The sequence below is a fragment of the Miniopterus schreibersii genome, assembly GCF_964146895.1.
Source record: "Miniopterus schreibersii genome assembly, chromosome: 3".
Classification (NCBI taxonomy): domain Eukaryota; kingdom Metazoa; phylum Chordata; class Mammalia; order Chiroptera; family Miniopteridae; genus Miniopterus; species Miniopterus schreibersii.
This window is the reverse complement of record NC_138103.1, coordinates 74,315,179-74,336,955: the sequence shown is the minus strand read 5'-3', so window position 1 is coordinate 74,336,955 and position 21,777 is coordinate 74,315,179. Positions and strand designations below refer to the sequence as shown.

Below are 21,777 nucleotides of genomic sequence, written 5' to 3'. Positions count from 1 at the left end.
AATTGGGGATCATCTGTATACATTTATTTCTGTGAGGTGTTTTTTTGTGTGTTTTTTTTTTGGAAGGCATAGACCATGTCTGTTTGGTTCTTTACTATAAACTTAGCTTTTAGTATGGTGCCTGGCATTTAGCAGCATTAATTGAATATTGACTGAATGAATTGTAAACTTATCACCAACAATGAATAGATTACCCAGGTCCTACATCTTTAACAATTTATGTTTTTAAAAACCTTTTCAAGGACTTGGGAGTGGGGAAAGGGATGAATAGGCAGAGCACAAAGACTTTTTAGGATTGTGAAAATACTGTTTATGATACTATAACATTGGGTACATGTCATTATACTTTTGCAAACCTATAGAGTGTACAAACTAAGAATGAGCCATAATGGGCTTTTTCAGTGTAGGTTCATCAGTTGTAATTAGTATACTACCCAGGTAGGGGTTGTTGATAATGGGGAGGCTATGCATGAGTGGGGGCAAGAGAGTTTATGGAAAATCTCTGTACCTTCTGCTCAGTTTTGCTGTATACCTACCTAGGCTAAAAATACTCTAAGAAAATAAAGTCTTTAACATACAAAACAACAACAGTGTGTCCTAGGAATATACCCAAAAGAAACGAAAACATTTGTTCTTATGACAGCATGTATGTAATGTTCATAACATTCATAATAGCCAAAAGGCAGAAAGAGTCCACTTACTATCAACTAATGAATAGAAAAATTGTAGTTTATTAACTTAATGCAATATTACAACATGGAAAAATGTTGAGATCCAAGATGGTGGCAGACTGAGTGGAAGCTACACTGACACTCTCCCGGGACCAATCTGTATTTACAACTAAAACATAGATAAACCATCCTGAAAACCAACTGAAGAGAGCTAGAGAGCACCCTCATAACCAAGGGGGAAACGTGGAGACCGCACAGAGACTGGTAGAAAGTGCAGAGCCAGAGGGCTGGCCGGGCTCCCACAGGCAGCACCTGAAGGTCCAGAGGAAGATTTCAGCTGTGGGGATTCCCACTGAGGACTGTGGGGCCTAAGCCCCAGGCTGGGCTTCCCATCCAAGAGCACCAGAACTGAGAAAGGTGCCCACATAACATCCGGCTGTGAAAAGCAGCTGGGTTTCTGTCTGCCAGGGAGAGGCAGCTGGAACTGCAGGCACCTTCTGAAAGAGCCAACGCACAAAGTTTCCTGTGCAGCCACTCACCTTGGGCTCCGGTGGCGGGGGAGTGGAGTGGACTGGAGCTGTGTGGGGAGAGTCTGGGGTTGTGGGCTCTGGAGAGTGAGATCAGGGGACGCCCATCTGGATAAAAAAATGGAACTACATCAAAATAAAAAGCTGCTGCACAGCAAAAGAAACCATCAACAAAACAAAAAGGGAGCCCACTGTATGGGAGAACATATTTGCCAATGACACATCTGATAAAGGGTTAATATCCAAAATATATGAGGAACTCATATACATTAACAAACGGAAGACAATCCAATTAAAAAATGGGCAAAGGACCTAAATAGACACTTCTCCAAAGAGGACATACAGATGGCTAAGAGACATAAAAAATGCTCAAAGTTGCTAATCACAGTGAGGCATCTCCTCACACCTGTCAGAATGGCTCCATCAACAAATCAACAAACTACAAGTGCTGGTGAGGGTGTGGAGAAAAGGGCACCCTAGTACACTGTTGGTGGGAATGCAGACTGGTGTAGCCACTGTGGAAAACAGTATGGAGTTTCCTCAAAAGAGTAAAAATTGACCTGCCATTTGACCCAGTGATCCCACTTCTAGGACTATATCCTAAGAAACCTGAGACACCAGTCAGAAAGAACTTATGCACCCCTATGTTCATAGCAGCGCAATTTACAATAGCTAAGATCTGGAAACAGCCCAAGTGCCCATCAGTAGATGAATGGATAAAAAAAGCTATGGCACATTTACACCATGGAAATCTGTGCAGTTGTAAAGAAGAAGGCTGTGCCCGGGCAGGCATGGCTCAGCGGTTGAGTGTCGACCTAGGATCCAGGCGACTGGGGTTCGATTCCCTGTCAGGGCACATGCCCGGATTGCGGGCTCAATCCCCAGTGGGGGCGTGCAGGAGGCAGCCGATCAGTGACTCTCATCATTGATGTTTCTATCTCTCCCTCTCTCCTTTCCTGTCTCTGAAATAATAAAGATTTTAAAAAATAAAGATGGTGGCAGCTCTTTTATCCTTTGGGACACCATGGAGGGAACTAGAAAGTATTATGCTAAGTGAAATAAGCCAGTCAGAGAAAGACAAGTATCACATGATCTCATTTATATGTGGAATATAATAAACAAAATAAACTGATGTACAAAATGGATCCAGAGACATAGAAGCATGGAACAGACTGAGGGATCTCAGAGGGAAGGTGGGGAGGGGGAGTGGGTGGGGAGAGATTAATCAAAGAACTTACATGTTTATAAGCATAGCCCATGGACACAGACATTGGTATGGCGAAGGCCTGGGGATGGGGTGGATGCAGGGTGGAGGGGATCAGTCAGGGGGAAAAAGGGGGACATCTGTAATATTTTCAACAATAAAGATTTAAAAACTTTAAAAAAAATGTTGAAAATATGTTTAGTGAAAGCCAGTTCCAAAAGATCATGTTATCTCATTGCATTTGTGTGAAATGTCAAGAATAGGTAAATCTAGAGACAGAAAGTAGATTAGTGATTGCTTACAGTGGGGGTGAGGAGTTGGAGTGAGTCAGGGAATGATTGTTAAAGGATGGGGGTATCTTCTTGAGGTGATTAAAATGTTATAAAAATGTCTGTGGTGATGGTTGCAAATATCTGTGAATATACTAAAAACCATTAAGTTGTATACTTTAAATAGATAAATTGTATGTTATGTGAATTATATCTCGGTAAAGTTGTTTTTTAAAAAAACTTTTCATAGGCCTAAATGATGAATTGTTTTTTAAATTTGCATTATTACTAATAAAGGTGAACATTTTTCTTTGTCAATTATAGTACCTTTTATCTGTCTCCTCCTGCTTTTAAAAATTGTTCTTTGAGTTCTCTTCCTACTTCTTGAACTGTTTTTAATCTTCTAAATTCTTGTTCTTTGTCTACCTCTGAAACCTTGGTATTCCCCAGAATTCTGTCATTGGTCCTTTTCTGTTTCCCTGTGTTCTCTCTAGTTACTGTGACCTCCTGTTTTTTTGTTTTGTTTTGTTTTGTTTTGTTTTTTAACTATATCTTTATTGATTTCAGAGAGAGGAAAGGAGAGGGAGAGAGAGAAACATCAATGATGAGTGAGTCGTTGATCAAGCCCACAACCCGGGCATGTGCCCTGACCAGGAATCGAACCCTGATCGCCTGGATCCTTGGTCGACACTCAACCCCTGAGCCATGCCCGGCCAGGCTACTTTTTTTTTTAATTGAGGTACAATTCATATAAAATTCATCCTGTTTAGTTAACAAAAGCAAAAGTAAATAAGCAAGGCTACATGAAACTAAAAAGCTTCTACACAGCAAAGGAAACCGTCATCAAAGTGAAAAGGCAACCTATGAAATGGGAGAAAATATTTGCAAGTTATACATTCGATAAGGGGTTAATATCCAAAATAAAGAAAGAACTCCTGACTCACTTATTCTCTCCTACTCTTTTCCTATCATGTTTCTTGGTAATTGCAACATTCATGTATAGATTATCCTTCCATTTCCCTGGCCTTTCAGAGCTTTGAACTCCTTTCCTTCCTTTCTTTCATTAATCTTGCCGTTGGCCTTAGCTCACTATATCCTGATATCTTCATGCCGTGTCTCCATAATCTTAGTTTTAAGCATCCCATTTTTCAGTTACCACTCTGCCTTTCCAGCATATTTCTTCTTGTATCCTGACTCCACTAATCTTTTGACTCCACCAGGATGTATAATCTTACTATTTTTTGTTCCTTACACCCCCTCATGTCCTCTCTTGCTTCCTTATAAGCCCTGCCTTATATACTTTCTCTACCTTGCTTCCCTCTTGATTGGCAAAACCCCCTTTTTTAATATATTTTATAAAATGACTCCTTTTATGTATTGCAAACCCCCTTGCCCTTTCCAGATTGTTTAAAATTGATTAGAGTGTGTTTGGGGGGGTGTTATAATGATGCTGACTGATTATAATTTAAATTCATGGCTACTTTCCTTGAATGAGCAGTCATGTCTCTAGCCCATTTACTCTTTCCTGACTGCTGTCGTAAAATTCTTTGTTTCTTTGTTCACCCACACTCTCAGCAGATGACCTTGCTTGTCATTTTACCACTGAGAAATAAAAGCAATCAGAAAAGAACTTCTACAAGTCTACCACATCTACCCAAGTACCAGTCAGTATCTGCATCTGTAACTAACTCTTACCTTCCTTACTTTGCCATGGATAAACTCTTTTCCTATTTTAGGCTGATGTTCTCCACTTGTATACTAGACTGTGTCCCCTTTCACTGCCCAAAGTTACCACTTCATTTGTTCTGCCTTTGTGCTACATCGTCAATATTTCTTTATTGAATCATTTCCATCAACATACTGGAATGTTATTATTTCTTTCATCTAAATAAAACAAAACAGAAAGAACCCCTTGATTCCACTTTCCCCTTTAGGCATTGCTGTTAAATTTTAGTTGATCTGTTAACAGCATTTCACAAAGTGAATTCACTCTCTTCCTCGAAATAACTTCTTTACTTGGCTTCTAGGACTCTACTCTTTTGATTTTTCTTCTCTTACTCTGGCAACTTCTCGATCTGTGCTGGTAACTCTTTATCTCCCTGACCTCTATACATTGTAAATCAGGACTTCTACCCTCATTCTCTTGGCGATCACATTCACTTTCATTGCCTTAAATACTATTTATGTCTAGTTTTTCAAACCCCTTTTCATTATTGACACCCCCCCTTCAAAGAGTCATTTTAAACACTTTTTTTCTAATTATACCCTCTCATGAAATTTTATTTTGTATTTTATTTTTTTCCATTCCCCACCCCTTCCCCTTTCAGCTTGTTCTGTATATAATCTGGATCTGTTTCTGTTTTGTTTATTCATTTATTTTGTTTTTTCAGATTTCACTTAATATCCTCTAGGTCCATCCATGTTGTAAACGGCAAGATTTCATTCTCTTTTTTATTGCTGAGTACTATCCCATTGTGTATATGTACATATATATGTATCTTTGTCTATTTATCTATTGATGGATCTATGAAATTTTAATATCACATATACTGTGTATTTATTTATGTGCTATGGCCCTTTGGAGGGCCACAAACTATTGTAATATCTAAGCCCTCCCTTTCCAAGGAATCAGTTTTTGCACCCCAGTGAGAATGTGTGTTCTATATGCTGATAGTTCTCAAGCTTTTCAACCTGGATGGTCCTCGTTATATCAGATATATACTATGTATATGGAGATATTAATCTCTCCAATACACATCTAGGGGATACCTCAAACTTAAATGTGCAAAACAAAACTCATAATCTGACTTGATCCTCTCTCTCCATAATGAGCTTCTATGGCTCTACTTTTATTTGTATAGCAACACTGAATTTGCTATTCCACATTTTACCCTGGTGGTTAAAGGGCTTAAAGCAGCGATCATCTAGGCTTCAGGCTGCTCTCAGTGTGTTTTGTGAGACTGACTGCTGTTAGCAGATTCCAGAAAGCCTGAAAGACCATCATGGTAGAGAAGAAACCCAAGCTTCGCTATGCGAATGGGAGAGGCTGGATGGAAACTGTAAGATGGGTTTTAGCTGCGGCTGGAGTCAAGTTTGATGAAGAATTTTTAGAAACAATAGAACAGTTGCAGAAGTTGTAGGATGGTAACCATTTGCTGTTCCAACAAGTGCCAGTGGTTGAAATTGATGGGATGAAGTTGGTGCAGACCTGAAGCATTCTCTGCTACCTAGCAGACAAGCACAATCTCTGGCAAGGACCTCAAGGAGAGAACCCTGATTGACGTGTATGTGGAAGGGATGCTGGATCTACTGGAACTGATTATCATGCACCTTTTCCTAAAACCAGATGATCAACAGAAGGAAGTGGTTAGCATGGCCCAGAAGGCTATTGATACTTTCTCGTGTTTGAAAAGGTTCTAAGGGAGCATGGACAAAGGTTCCTCATTGGTTAATCAGCTGTGCCTTGCAGACATGGTTCTACTCCAGACCATTTAGCTCTAGAGGAGGAGATTCCCAATATCCTGTCTTCATTTCTTCATTTCCAGAAGGACACAGTGAAAATGAGGAATGTCCCTACAACTAGGAAATTTCCTGAACATAGCAGCAAGAAGAAGCCTCCTCCCAATGAGATCTACATGAGAACCATCTACAGCGTCTTTATACCATAAAACCACATATAGGTCTGTGAGTGAGAACTTGCCCCTAGAGATTGCTGTGTCTACAATAGTATCTTAGTTGATGCCAGGCTGCCATGATTCTAGCTTTGTCATGGTGCTTTGTATAGTTATTCCTGAGTTGGTTCTTTCATGTCAAGAAGATCTCTTCTAAAAACATTGGCATATTTTTGTTCACTGAATAATTGTTATGGGACCTTTTTCTGAAGACTTTTTTGGAGAGACTGGTATTTAAGTTAGATCTGATAATTTCCTGATAGCAGGGATGGGCAGGACCTCATGTTCTCCCCTGAGCTCTTCTCCTCTCTATCCCATTCTAAACCCTGTCTGGTCTGTTCTTCCTAATTTTTAGGGTCTAATAACAACCAAATATCTAGTGAATATCTCTCCTCTAAGCTATTATTAAACCATGGCAGTAATGAATGCAGTTGGTATTGACCAAAATAAAGAATTAACCAAAAAAAAAAGGGATCATCTATTCTCTTAATCCAAATCGCCCAGGCATTGAAGTAGAAATTTCTCTGGCTCAGACACTACGGTCATAAGCTTCCATAAGTAGAGTGGAGCAGAGATTGTGATGACAAATTCTTGGGGGAAGTAGTGACATTGCAATCAGGGTTTGAGATTTTGGCACAGGGCAGGGAATGTACCCTGTTTGTCTTCATATTTCTATTGCCTGATATTGGCCTTTACCATTTGAAAGAGGGTGTATTACTCTCCCTGGGCTGAATAGCAAAGTACCATAGACTGAGTGGTTTAAACAGCAGACACTTATTTCTCCCAGTTCTGGACGCTGCAAAGTTCAACAAAGATCAGGGTGCTAGTTGTTAGGTTTCCTGGTCAAAGCCTTCTTTCTGTCTTACAGCTGGTATTTTCTCGTTCTGTCCTCACATGGTAGAGACAGCATCTCCTTCTTCCCCTCATAAAGCCACAAGTCCCATCCTGAGGACCCCACCCTCATAACCTCATCTAAGCCTAATTACCTCCCAGACACCATCACTTTGGGGTTTAGGACTTCAACGTATGAATTTGGGGGATTGGGGAACACAATTGAGTCCATAGCAAAAGAGTTTTGAGTAAACATTCTGAATCTGGACTGCTGTTCAAGACCACAGCATCACAATACACAGAGAAACACATTTTTGTGTGGTGGTTAAGAATGTGACTTTTAAAATTAAACTATTTTCATTTTCAGTGATGACTCGTTTAACATACTAGTGTGACCAAGATTCAGCATTTTCAATTAAGATTTCATCTATGGCCTTAGCCGGTTTGTCTCAGTGGTTAGAGCGTTGGCCCACAGACTAAAGGGTCCTGGGTTCAATTCCAGCCAAGGGCACGTACCTTGGTTGCAGGCTCAATCCCTGCCATATGCAGGAGGCAACCAATAAATATTTCCCTCTCTCCCTCTTCCACTTTCTGAACAGCAATGGAAAAAATATCATCTGGTGAGGATTTAAGTATATATATATTTCATCTATGTCTGTGGCAGTTTTATTTTTAGTGTTTAGTAGTAGGTATCATTATTATTGGCTTAGTCATTTCTCATAGTCTTCCTCTTCTGGTGACAAGATACTTTTTTAGAATATGTGTTTTTGAAAATCACTTATGATGTGTTTATAACATTCTTTAAGGTTTCCAGGGAAGCTATTCTATCTCATCCTGGAAGACAGGAAAGGTAGGCTACTCGCCTCTTTATCAGTGAGTTGTGTGTTTTATTTTGTTTTTTGAAAGATTCCAATGTTATCAGTCTGCTTGGTGTCCTCATTACCACATCTGCAGCTTTTACTAAACACTTACTTATGGCACCCAATCACCTGAATTCAGGCCTTAAATTCCCTAATGAAATTTAGAAGGGTAACTGAAAACCAACTAGAATGGCCATTTTTATAATGTTTTTTGCAGCTTTCTGAGTTATGTTTAAATTTTGTTAATAGATATATATGTACAAGTCTGCATTGTCTGAGATACTGCTATTGAAAAACATTCTAAAAGATCCCTAGCTCTTTTTAGGATGTATTTAAGCATAACAGAAGATGATATCTATATACACCTATGAAACAGTCACAGAATAGTGCAGCTGTATTGGTTTGGAATTCCCTTTTGTTTAACCCAGGGAGCAATTAGATAGATAGTATTGCATAATATATCCATCAGAACATCTGTGAAAGGCAGTTCTCAAAACTTTGGACTAGTGTTTGCTTTGGCAGTACATATACTGAAAAACTTTGGACTATTAGCAACATATTAAGTTTAACATGACTTGTAAAACTCTGGTATTCTAGAGAGGAAATTCTTTCTCAACCAGTGAATAAAGATACATTTCAGATATCCTGCAACCTAGGGGAATGTAGATATGAAGAATCACCTTTTAATTAAAAATGTTGAGATTTAGTTAATAAACTTTAGTTAAAAACTATGAATTTTTTAATGCTTTTTTTCCCCTTTTCACTATTTCCACTAGAATCCTAATCATATAACTTATCATGACTCTAGAAACTCAGGTTTCTTTTTTAATCCTCACTCGGTATTTTTTCCATTGCTTTTCAGAGAGAGTAGAAGTGAGGGAGAGAGGGAGAGAAACATCAATGTGAGAGAGACACATGGACTGGTTGCCTCCCACACGTGCCCTACCAGGGCCAGGGATTGAGCCTGCAACTGAGGTAGGTACCCTTGACCAGAAATCGAACCTGGGACTCTTTAGTCCATGGGCCAATGCTCTTAACCACTGAGCCAAACTGGCTAGGGCAGAAATTCAGTTTTTATGTTCTTTTTCACTAGTGGTTTTGAACAGTTTTTAATCCCCTCTTTTCCCAACCCCAATTATGCAGAATAATATCAGGAAATGTGATTTGATACTTTTTAATGGGTTCATAACCTCTTTATGACATTTTTCTTATTACCTTTGTGCAAATTTAGAATGGAAATTTTCTAAAAAGCTGCACAATGAACCCTTCTGAATGATAATTCCACCAAATTGTTAGTGTGCAGTGTGATTCAATCATCACCAAAACCCCAAAAAGACCCAGTTTCCCAGGGAAACTGAGCAGTATTAATTTTTTTGAACTACTTCAAAACAGTGGACAGAAGAGGTAAGAATTTAAAAATTGGTAGTTTAAAACATGAATGAAGTTTGTCTTATTTTTAAATTTTATTTTCGTCATGAAAATTCTTAGCTGTCTCATACTCGTTTTTTTCTTCTTGTGTCACAATTCCAGCTTTGTGTTTAAAGTCTAAGAAAGGAAATGTTAGAGCTTTTTAAATTTACTTAGTAACATCTTAAATGTGATAAACCAAAACAAAAAGGTCTCTATGTTTGGTGAAGTCACATTCCCCAGGGATTTACTAAACAGCAACAACACTGCTCTCAGTGTCAGCTGAGGCATCATTTATATCCTTCTCTAATGGCTTCTTGTTGCACCAGAGTTATTGAAGAAGGTGTGACACTACATAGTCCTTATTAAGGGTTCTTTTCATCACTGCTTAGATTACCTAACAAAACCTGAATATCAGAGTTTGGAAGTTTGACTTCTGTTGGAGCTCCTGTAATGATCTCCAACAAATCACGCAGTTCTTTTCTGTCCTCATTTACTGGTCACTGGCATCTAGGAACAGATTAACATTTACTGTTTGGGAGAATATAAATAATAAGTTATAAACTGCTTTGAGGTAGTTGGCAAGACAAGAAATAATGTATGAATATTACTGTGTAGTTAGCAATGTTTTTTACTTTGTAAATAATGCTTTTTAAGTAGTGTTTTTTGAATGTCATACTTAGTCTTTCTGTTTTAAAGCAACATTTTGGCAATCTCCATTTTCCTAACTTTTTTCCATGGGGTATTTTCATGTTCTTGAAGGAACTTCCTTTTCTAATTCTTTTTAGTAAATTGAAGAAAATAATTGTATCTATTTTAAAAGATAGGTTTAAAACAAACCTCCTTAGACAACAAAAGCTAATTAACATAATGTGTTTTGCTGTGACTACTTGGAAATATGTACTCGTATTTTTTAATTTGCATTCTCCACTGGCACTTGGTTCTTATAACTAAATATACAGTTGATTTATTTTACTATAATTAGTACTTTATTCAAAATTTAAGAAAAAAATGAGAAATCTGTTTAAGACAGATTTTAATCACATGATATGAAGTCCCAAAAGTTTTGAGGTGTGTTTTCAGATAATTTATCAAACTATGTATGGTGTCAGGTGGGTACTACTTAATGGGTCAGGGGAGGGATCACTTCCTAAGTTATATAAATGCCTAACCACTGTGCTATACACCTGAAGCTAATAATATTGAATGCCAACTGTAATTGAAAAAAATGAAAGTTAAAATTTAAAGAAAGATAATTTATTGAGATTCTCTTCTGGTAGGAACTGGCTTGGAAGAAAGTGCTTCTTTTAGATATCTGTTTACTTGGAAAGCATATGTGTTTTACTCACCCACTGGGAATAACGTTATTCTGCCAAGCACTTGTTCTGAGTGTGTTATTTTATAATTCAGAGTAATATTTATATCTTTGTTCTGAGAATAGATATTAATGCTAGTTTTTCCTTAGTCTTTGCTTATGAAGATACAAAAGGAGAAAACTAGATTTTATTACTATTTTTTAAAAGTCAATAAAAAAAGAGTCTTCAAATTATGCAACAGTATCCTTTTTAAAAAAATGTTTTTTTAATAGATTTGAGAGAGATAGGAAGGGAGAGGGATAGAGAGATAGAAACATTGATGAGAGAGAAACCTTGATTGGCTGCCTCCTGTACACCCTGCATTGGGGATTGAGCCGGTGACTCGGGCATATGCCCTGACCAGGAACCTAACCGGTGACCTCTTGGTTCATGGATTGATGCTCAACCACTAGGCAACACCAGCCAGGCATAACAGTATTCTGATTGAAAACTGAGGTCACTAGAGGTTTTAGATGTACATGAGAACTATATATTTTAGTTTGGGCTACGTACACATGAGTAACCAGTGACTCTTAACTAGTTTTTTCAATGACTTACAAATTTAAAATTTAAAATTTTTAGGTAATAATATTTATAAAGCATTAATTTTTGTCATCTTTTTAAATTTATTAACTTTAAACAAAAACAAATTTTATCAACTTTAAAGGGTTTGGAAATCACCATTATAAGCAATCTTAGAATTCAAGTTCTATTTTTACTAATTGTTTTAGTTGTATTACTCATACATGATTTAGTTTTGAAAATTTTATTAAGGTCTTACCTATATTAGAAGTATGAAAAGAAAATTTCAAAGAAACAGCTCAAAAAGAACTGAAAATATTTTCTTTAAGGGAAAGCCTACTCATGTATGCTCATGTATACCTCAACTATAGGGTGATTAGAAATAGAAAAAAAACATTCTGGGTATGTTAAAACCAGCAGCAACTTTTTTTAGAATAGCGTGGGTCTGAAAAGAATTGATTGTTGCTTTTTCATATTTTCCCTAATGTTCTACCACTGTGTCCTTTTAATAAAATACATATACTTGTTAGCATTTTAAATATTCAGACTTTTAAATACTCGTAATGATATTTTATTAGTATTCTTGGCTGTTTTATTTTGGCTCTTGTCTTCTGCATTTGCAACCAAATTATACTTTATATGCTACACAAGGTTTATGCCAGCCTAATTGGTTGCTGGCATTTCTTAGCCTCACAGCTGCTGTGAATTCAGCTGTGAACTAGGAAACATATAATAGGATCCTGTTTTCAAGACCAAAAGGCAATTGTCAGCATGTAAAACTTGTTTTTGACAGCTCAGTAAATAATTAGATTTTATGGCAAGTTAAATAGCACTAATAGGAATCTTAAGTAACCATCTTAATTTTAAAGGTTAGAAAGTCCAGAAATATAGAATACATATATTCGTTATTTTTGTTCACTGGGGCAGAGGTGGCTTGAAATCACTTTTGTTCTTCAGTCATTTGTTGGTTTTTTAAAATCGTTTGTCTTGTTTACTAACAGATAGTAAAAAGTTGAGGTCTGAACTATTCTCCCTTTTATTTCACCATAACAAAGTTGAGACTTAAATTATATCAAGATATTTTGTAAAATGAACTAAGTATAAAGCACCATTGAAATAAAGGTTATGATTTCAGAATATCTATAAGGTTTGATTTAGCAGGGAATATTTTTATAAAGTATCCTGACATCTAAATTTGGGGTAAAATTTACATTTCTCTTACATTGAACCATATGAAATTGCCATTTTTTAGGTTAAAATGGTCAAATAGACACTTTTGTGATTTTTTTTTCTTAAAATTACTGTGGTTCTCATGATTTGATTTGATTATATTTAAAAGACCATTTTCAATAGCAGAAATCTATGAGTATCCTGTTTTTAAACAATACAATCATTACTCACTAAGGTCGTAATTTGTTCCTGACAGGTCTGTGTGAAAATGCTGACTGGGAACCTATTTGCCTTTATTTTAAGTGGGGAAAAATTGCAGTGTCAATTATCTATAACCAATTTCAAAAGTGTAACTCACTATAAATCACTACATATAAGTAAAATACTGTCATGTTTAACAAACAATAAATAAGGGTAACAAATCAGTTTTATATGCAGTAAAACCTTTTCTTCCATTATAATGCTTTTTGCCCATCCCCAGTGTTTTCTTTCAACATTTTCTTAAACATTTTGGGACTAATTTAACATTAGGCAAAACAAGGTCTAAGTGAATGTGAGAGGCTGTGGAAATACATCTGGGCAAGCAGACGGTGCCAGGAAATGGCTCACTCGGAGTGGGATGAAAATGGCTCACACATTTTGATACTTGGTGTGCTTTTTTGTATTCTGACCCTCTGTCAATTATATTTGGAATATAACTTAGAACTTTTCATGCACACTCCTTTGTTTAAGATGTGAATTGAGTATTGGCTATACAAATATAAATCTTATATAAACATTGACCAAAATATCTTGCATTGAGAGAGAAGTTTTCTGAAGTTTGGATATTAAACACCAAGAGGTCTACTGGGAAAATGGGGAGGTGTTATACTTCCAAAACTCTTTGCTAGTACTTTTTTTTAACTTCACTCTTAACTAATGACATTTTCTACACTGTAATTTATCTTTACAAGTAGGTTGAGATAAAGCTGAAAACTTTTAAATAACGTCTCTAGATATTTAAGTATTTAAAAAATTACAGTTTTGAAACTAAGTTTTATATATATATGTATTTTTTAATCCTCACTGAAGATATATATTTTTTTATTATTGATTTTAGAGAGAGAGGAAGGGAGTGAGAAAGAAAAACATGCACAAGAGAGAGAAACCCATCAGTGGCCTCCCGTATGCACCCTTACTGGGGATTGACTGCAACCTCCAACCAACTGATCCAATGGGCCAGGGATATAGCAGTTGTAATTTATATAATAGTGTTGATTTTATATAATAGTATGAACTTACAATTTTCAAGTCTCACTCCCATTTTCTATTAATAGGACGTATGACTTAAAAATGCATTGGGGCTTCTGGTCAATATAATATAGTGAAGTTCATGTGTTGGCATCTTTCTGCCTTAGATACATAAAAGAAAACCAAAAGGCATAGCTGAGCTCAAGAACAAGATATCATCAGGGAGCAGAAATGGATTGGAAATACTGAGGGATGGGTGGAGCTGATCAGGGAAGCACTGCAAAGTTTGACTCTGTAGGATGATAGGATGACTGCAAAAAAAATCAGAAAATCAGGTTCACTGAAGATGAAGACTTATGTGGCTCCTTTAAAGACTCCAATAAAAAATTGCTGCTGATTTGCTCCGTGGAGCTAAGTTTATAGGAAATTTTCCTCCAAGGGAGGCAGTCCAGTGCAATTAAAGTAGAAATACAGGGATAATGCTCAGTCACCATGCACTGGAGCAGTCATACCAATTACTTATGGCTTTATTCTGATTGGTCTGGTGTCTCACATTTAGAAATCATTAGCAGGATACCTAGAGATAAAGAAAATTAGAAAATAGTTTGAACTGAATAATACTATGTATAAAATGTGTAAGATACTGCTAAAGCAGCTATTGGAGGAAAATGAGTAGTTTAATTGCTTGTGAGGAAAAAAGGATAAAGATGAGTGACCCATCGAAAGAATTTAAGAAGAACATCAAATATTCTCAAAATAAGCTGAAAGAAATACCAGTAAGAGCAGTAATTCAGTATTTAATAACAATAAGAAGAGGTCTTAACAAACCCAAGTATGTTCTTGGAAAAGACAAAGTTGACAAATCTTAGGTGAGATTTATCAAGAAAAAAGTTGAAAAATTAGGAATGAAAAAGTGATTATCATTAAAGATGCCACGGGCATTCAACATAATTATGAACTTTATGCCGCAAATGTGTAAACTTGCATAAATCTCCTAAAAAAGTGAAATTATCAAAACAGTCAAGAATAGAAAACTACAATAATCCCATAATTATTAGGGAAATTGAATCTTCTCACAAATAAAACCCTAAGCCAAGATGGTTTTAACCAGTTTCTACCAAACCAAGGTTCTATTCTAATTTTGCACTAACAATTCCAGAATAAGGTTGGTATGAGAAAGGAAAACTGCCTACCAGTTTTGATCAGTGATATAAAAATCCAAAACAATAATTTAATGCAGTTCCAATCAAAATCCTAACAGTGGGGTTTTGTTTTGTTTATTTGATTATTGGAACTTGACAGGATGATTCTAAAATTTATACAGACATGCAAAAGGCTAAGAATATCAAACTTTTAATGAACAAATAGGCAGGAAGGCTTATTTTACCAGATAGCAAGACTTATTGCAAAGCTACAATAATTAAGATAGTGTAATTTTGGTTCAGGAACATAGAAGTAGACTTATGCTTGCATGTTTGAAATTTGAGAGGTAGTGTTGCAGATGGGAGAAGGAAGGGCTTTTCAGGATGTGGCTTTGGAACAATTTGTTTTCCATGGAGGGGGAAATGGAAATTGTGTTACCATTCTCAAAGATCAAAATGACAGTGGGTTACAGTCTTGACTATAAAAGGCTTTGTAAAACTTTAGAAGAAACTAGCTTAACAACCTGAGTCTTGGAAGAATTTTATGACACAAAAAGCCATAATTGAGAGATACATATTTGACTACAGTAAAATTAAGAACTTCAGGTCATCACAAGATGACGTAAAGGAAGTGAAAGATAAGCCACAACTTAGGAGAAAATATCTGCATTTTTTATTAGTTATTAATACCAAGACTATAGAGAGTTGCTGTAGAGAAGGCAAAACACACAAAAGGCTTGAATGGCAAACAAACACAAAAATAGGTTTAACCTCATTAAGTCAGAGAAATTGGAACCACAATATGAGTCATTAAATCTGACAAATATTGATATTATTATGGGTGGGAAGTAATTGTTAGTGGGATTACAAATCATTACAGGCACAGCTAGTATAGGAAACATTGTGGCACTATGTAGAACAGTTATATATGTACGTTTCTCATATATTCCAGAGAAATTCTTGCATATTTGTATCAGTTCACATATATAAGAATGCCTACAGCACCATTGTTCCAAATACATAACAAATGCCCATCAACAGAAGAATAAATTTTGGCTTATTCATATGTATTGAAAATGAGTGAGTTATGTACAATAACATAAATGTATCTTTGAAAACAGTATTGCGCAGATCTTAAAGTACTGTCAGTTCTTTATACATAGTTTGAAAGTAGGCAAACTCTAGATTTTTGTATGTGTTACATTTGTAAGTGGTAAAACTACAAAGAAAAGCCACAGTATGATTACCTCAAATAACGATAGTGATAGTCCCATCCAGTGGAGGGGACAAAAGGAGGGAGAAGGAGATTCACTTAAGGAGCAGACATGGGATTTCAGAGGTATTGTTTCTTAACCTGGCTGGTGGTGGATATACTGGTGTTTGTTCTATTATTTTTTTTAAATGTTGAAGTATTTATGATATAATTCACAATAAAGTTTATACAGAATCAGAGTCAAAGGGCATTGTGTGGATGAAGTACAGAAATGTTCTCAGCCCAGAAAAATGAGGTGGTATTTGGAGGGCCATATGGGAAGATTGTCTCAGATTCTAGGGAAAGATATTTCCCATCCTGATTTGTCTCTGAGATGTAGTTCTATATCTCTAGTTGTCTTATTAACACCCGTGCATGATTCCTAGTAACAACTGAGGCTTAGGGGAAAGTGTATCATTGTCCTGCCACTAGTATCATTCTCCCAGTCATCCAGGCTCAAACCTTCCCTGTTATACCTGTGTTAGCACTAAATCAGTGATTCTTTTCCTTTGAAAAACTTCAAGTATATCTGTCTCTGTTTTTATTTTACTATTTAACACCCTTGTTAATGGGTACTTTTTGACTTTGAAAAAAATCAAATTGTAAATTTTTATTACACTTAAAAATGGGGTATTTGAGTATATCTTAATTGAACCATATATACAACAGTTTGTTTTAAAAACTGTAAAGGTGCCCTGGCCAGTTTAGCTCAGTGGTTAGAGCGTGGCTTTGGACAGGGTCCTGGGTTCAGTTCCGGCCAAGGGAAGATACCTCAGTTGCGGGCTCTGTCCCTGCCCTAGTTGGGGCTCGTGTGGGAAGCAACCAGTCGATGTTTCACATTGATGTTTCTCTCTCTCTCTCTCCCTTCCACTCTCTCTGAAAAGCAATGCAAAAAAGATCCTTGGGTGAGGATTAAAAAATAAAAAACTTTAAAGGTATATTGGAAAAAGTCAGGCTTAAATTTTTTTTGAGACATCTTTTAGTAAAAACAATAAAAGAATTTCATGCTGTGTAGGTACTGCAGGTATTTCTACTAATCTGATCCACTGGCAGAAAGCAAACACTTAAGACTTCATTCAGCTCCAGGCTTTGTATTTATTTATCATTGCTGGAATTTCATATTTATTTCTTCTTGAGTTAAAAAACCGGACCATGATGGCGATACGCCAACATTTTCTCAATCCTGCCCTGGTACACATCTAGAGCTTGGTCTTACCTGGTGGATGGGTTGCTTTTGACTCTGCCACGGTGGGTTGGGCTCTCGAGTGTCGGCCTCGGTGACTGAAGGTGGGGCGGTGCCCTGCTGAGGAGATGCTGACACCGCGCCATCTTGATTTTCTTCGTCCTCTCGCTGATTGCTGCAGGCTGTGTTTGAAGATTAAGATCCCTACAGGTGGAATTGTGACCTATAGTCTTAATGCAGACTTTGTCCCTCTGGTTTGCCTTTTCTCACACACCTGGTTACCAGTGTACTATGTCGCTCCTCCCTCCTTAGGAAATTGGGATACTGTGATAGGTGCTTGACTGTAGGAATGGTGGTGTTGGTCTTGCCTTTGGAATATGCACATGCTTTCCCCCGCTCTTGTCACTGTGGTAGTTCTGTTGGTAATTGCATGAGAACCCCTATCTGTATCCTTTCTTCAACCACCTCAACCACAGCCTCTCCATTTCCTGCTGGAAGTTACTTTTGGCAGTCTGGTGTTCTAGTATATCTCCTTTGGGATCATTTTCTATTGGTGAAATTATATCGATGTCATATTAAACCACTATTCTCCAAACCTTTGCTGTAGTAATCTTCTTGTCCCCCCTAGTGGTTATTACTGTTGTGAGGTGGGGGTGGGGAGTGGCTGCTGGGTCTCAGCCTCACTATTCATGTTGTGGAGACAGTGAGACATGTGGGGCTTGATGCTGGCAGTGGTAGCTCCTCCTAGATAGTGATGGTGACCAGCAGGGCAGCTCATGTCTCTTTGTAGTCCACTCTCCACTTCTACTACCAATTAAACTCAATCTTTCTTTTTCATATCCTATGACAACCTTGTAGATGCACTGCTTGAATTTTCCTTTAAGCAAGAACTTCTTTAACTCCAGGGAGTGCATTTAGCTGACAGCCTTCAGCTGTTAATACCTTCAGTCTTCTTAGCTTTTGAGTTAAGGCCTTGCTTTTCCTGGGAAACCTTTAGCCAGTGACTGAGCGTGGTGTGGGCACTAGAGTATTTCCATTCTGGCCCAGCGTGGGACTCCTCCAATCAGCAGTCTTTGCTCTGGAGCTCCCTGCTGGGTTGGCCAAAACTGTCACATCTGCATCCAGGTCTGAGGTGCTCTGCTCAAACCTGCATTTGTCTCTGTTGGTAATGGTGTGGAAACCCCTTTCTGCACTTTCTTCCACAGCCTCGTAGCCCCTCTCCTTCACAGGCTTTAGATCCCTTTTATGATGATACTGTGCACGCCCAGTCTTCCTCCTCCTCTTAACTTTCACAGTAAACCTCTCATCCTCCTGTCTCAACATATTCCCAGAGGACCCAACTGATACATAATATATAACACTTCTAATGGCTTTTACCTAATTTCTGTCTGAATCAAATTGCAGTATTTATCTAATTTCTTTTTTTAAGCCCCTCCCTTTGAGTCCTCTCAGTATTTTCCAGCTCATTTTCCTCCACCCGAACACCTGCCTCTCCTCTAATGCCTACTTAACCTCAGTAAATAGCACCACGATCCACTCAGCTGCATTTACATTTGCCTTTCACATTTAAGTCCTTGACCCATCTAGAACTTTTGGGGGGTGGGGGGTGTGAGAGTATTGTTTGAGACAGGGATCAGGCAGTAAAATGGAGAATTATGTCAGGGATGAATGAGAGCACAGAGGGAATGTGTGGTCAGATCATGTAGGGCTTTGTTATAGGTCACGAAAAGGTCATTGGAAAAACTTTGGTTTTTACTCTTCTGTGAGATGGGGAGCTACTGGAAGGTTTTGAGCAAAGGATTGTGATATAATCTGACTTAGTTTTTACTAGAAATATAGTCTGTTCTATGGAGAATAGACAGAAGGGCAGGTAGGATAGAAGCAGGAAACTACTAGTTGGGAGAGAATTGCAATAATACAGGGTCGAGGCATACATAGGTGGCTTGCACAAGGTGCTTGCAGGAGAATTGGCAAGAAGTGATTCATTATCTGGGGGTAAGACTTGGGCATCATCATTTTATTCTGAAAAAACTCCCTAAGAGTTTCTGATGGACAGTGAGGGTTGAGAATCTGTGTTACAATCTGTAGGTTTTTACAGAGGTGTGTGCAATTTAAGCTTCTTTATCATCTCAGTATAGGGAAGTGGAGAAGCTTAGGGATAATAGAGCTTCTGCATATGAACAAGGTTCCAGTCTGTGCTGATCAGCTACTTAGCAGGTTCAGTTTTCTCATTTTAAAAATAGAGATACCTACTTTATAGATATATTTATTACATTTAATGAACCAATATAGGTTAAATGAGCTCTTCCCTGACATGCATGCATGCTTAGAAGGTTGCTTAAAGAATGATCTCCCCTATCAGATTGGTAAAAAATTTTAAGTTAATAATGTTCAATTTCCATGAGGGTGTGGAGGAATAGGTCCCATTTTTGGTGGGAAGGGAAATGGAGGGCAGTTGTGGAATATCTTTAGGTTTCAATTTCTTTGACCCGTTAATTCTGCTTGTAGAAATTTTGCTTTTGAAAACATTCACACCTGTGTACAGTTCCTCAGTGCAATGTCTTTTAATGGAAACAGTTGGAAACAATTTAAATTACTCTTAGTAAAGGAATAATTAAATTGTAGTACATGTCTTTTATGGAATGCTATACAATTATTTAAATTACTGTCGGCCTGTCATTGAAATATTGCCAGTATATATTTTATTTTTTTTTAAGAAGCACCAATATACGACTTGAAAGTACTTACATCTTCAGTACTTGAATTTTCAAAACAAGATTATATTCATTCTTCAGATTTTTATATGAGCCCATATAGAAGTTATTGACAGTAATTTTATATATAACAATACTTATAAAATTATTCATGTTTTTTTAAGATACTATATACCTTGTTATTTCAATAATATTGTCGATGTATTGTATATCAAGGTTTTTGGGTTTTTTTAAGATATTTAAAGAACTACAAATTATCCTAAGGTAAATTATAGATGCCCCAAGGACTTTATTTAGGGCATTTATGTGTTCAGCATTTTATCAGATAATATTAAAGATGCAGCTATGTAACAAAGCGTTTCTATCCTTGACTACTAATCAAATGGGTAGGTAAGGTGAAGTATATGAACTAACAAGTAAAATATCTATGTATATGTATACATATGTATGCCTTGAACAACACAGGTTTGAACTGTGCAGATTCACTTAGACGTGGATTTTTTCCCCCCACTACATACTTCTACTGTTTCCAATCTGCAGATTTTGGTATCCAAAGTTTGGGAACCAATACCTTACAGGTGCCCAGGTACAGCTAAGTTCAAAAGTGACCATTGATAGGTATTAAATAAGCTGTGATAAACAATGAAATATTATGTAATAATTAAAAATAATTACATAGATCTATAGTTATTAACAGATAAGATCCACACCTATTAAAAGAGGGAATACAAGTTTAATGCATTAAATATAATGCTCTTTCTTTAAATTGTAAATACTAGAGTCAACAGAGAAAGTAAGGAGTAGACTGGATTTCAGTAGGCAACATGCAGAAAAAGAGCACTTTAGATTAACATTTCCCAACCTTTTTGGACTGATTCCTTTTCTCAATAATTTTATATTAATATCATTAATTTTTATAATATGATAATGATTTTTAAGTTAAAAGTGTTTTATATCAGTATAGTATTAAAAATTGCTTTATGCCAGAGGGTGTGGGGGGTGGCATGGAGGAGATCAATGGGGGGGAAAGGGAGACATCTGTAATGTTTTCAACAGTAAAGGTAAATTTTTTTTAAAATTGCCTTATGAATTTTTGTTCTGTGTTCAACAGAGTCATAGTTTCCTTATAGTAAGGAAACTTTCTAATGATTATAATTGTTTAACAGCTTAAAAATCTCAAGTATTGTATGCCATGATGTAACCATTTATCATGTATGCTGAAAATAAACTTTAAGTGTAATCCAGTTTCTTGCATTCCTGGTCTTGATAAGTAGCAAATTGATTTGCCACAAAGTTTATTCCTTAATCCTGGGAGTCTGTGGGAAATGCCTTGTAAGAAAAGCAATATGACAGTCTTAATAGTTTGTAAATTATAAAATTATATTTGATAGTGTTAGGCATTCTGTAATTCATGACATTTAAAAAAGTGTATTTTATTCCTACTTAGGCCGAATACATCAAGCAATGGTAACATCTTTAAATGAAGATAATGAAAGTGTAACTGTTGAGTGGATAGAAAATGGAGATACAAAAGGCAAAGAGGTAAGATCATTGAGTTAAATTTTATTTCTAGTCCTTCTATTAGGTTTTTTGTATAAAATAGAACAGAAAAGTATTTAATTTTTATATAGTGCATGTGTCATTCCTTGAAAAGCTTTTAAATGATTAAAAATTTTCACTCAAAGAAAAGTAGATTCCTCTTGCATATCTTATGTGATTGGACATATAATCAAGACCACAAAATGCAATCTTAAGATTCTTGCCTTGGC

The 21,777-nt window shown here is 36.6% G+C and overlaps 1 protein-coding gene and 1 pseudogene across 6 annotated transcripts in view; both read left to right on the top strand.

The window, feature by feature from the left end:
• Nucleotides 1-21,777, top strand: part of KIF2A (kinesin family member 2A) — a 66,455-nt gene that overhangs the window by 15,134 nt on the left and 29,544 nt on the right. For all 5 annotated transcript variants that reach the window (XM_081133179.1, XM_081133182.1, XM_081133180.1 and 2 more), the window contains exon 2: nucleotides 21,456-21,550. In XM_081133179.1, the coding sequence (XP_080989305.1) occupies nucleotides 21,456-21,550 (95 nt within the window). The remainder of the gene's footprint in view (nucleotides 1-21,455; nucleotides 21,551-21,777) is intronic.
• Nucleotides 5,674-6,339, top strand: LOC308554893 (glutathione S-transferase A4-like; annotated as a pseudogene). Its single transcript has one exon. The product of its transcript is annotated as a glutathione S-transferase A4-like (transcript).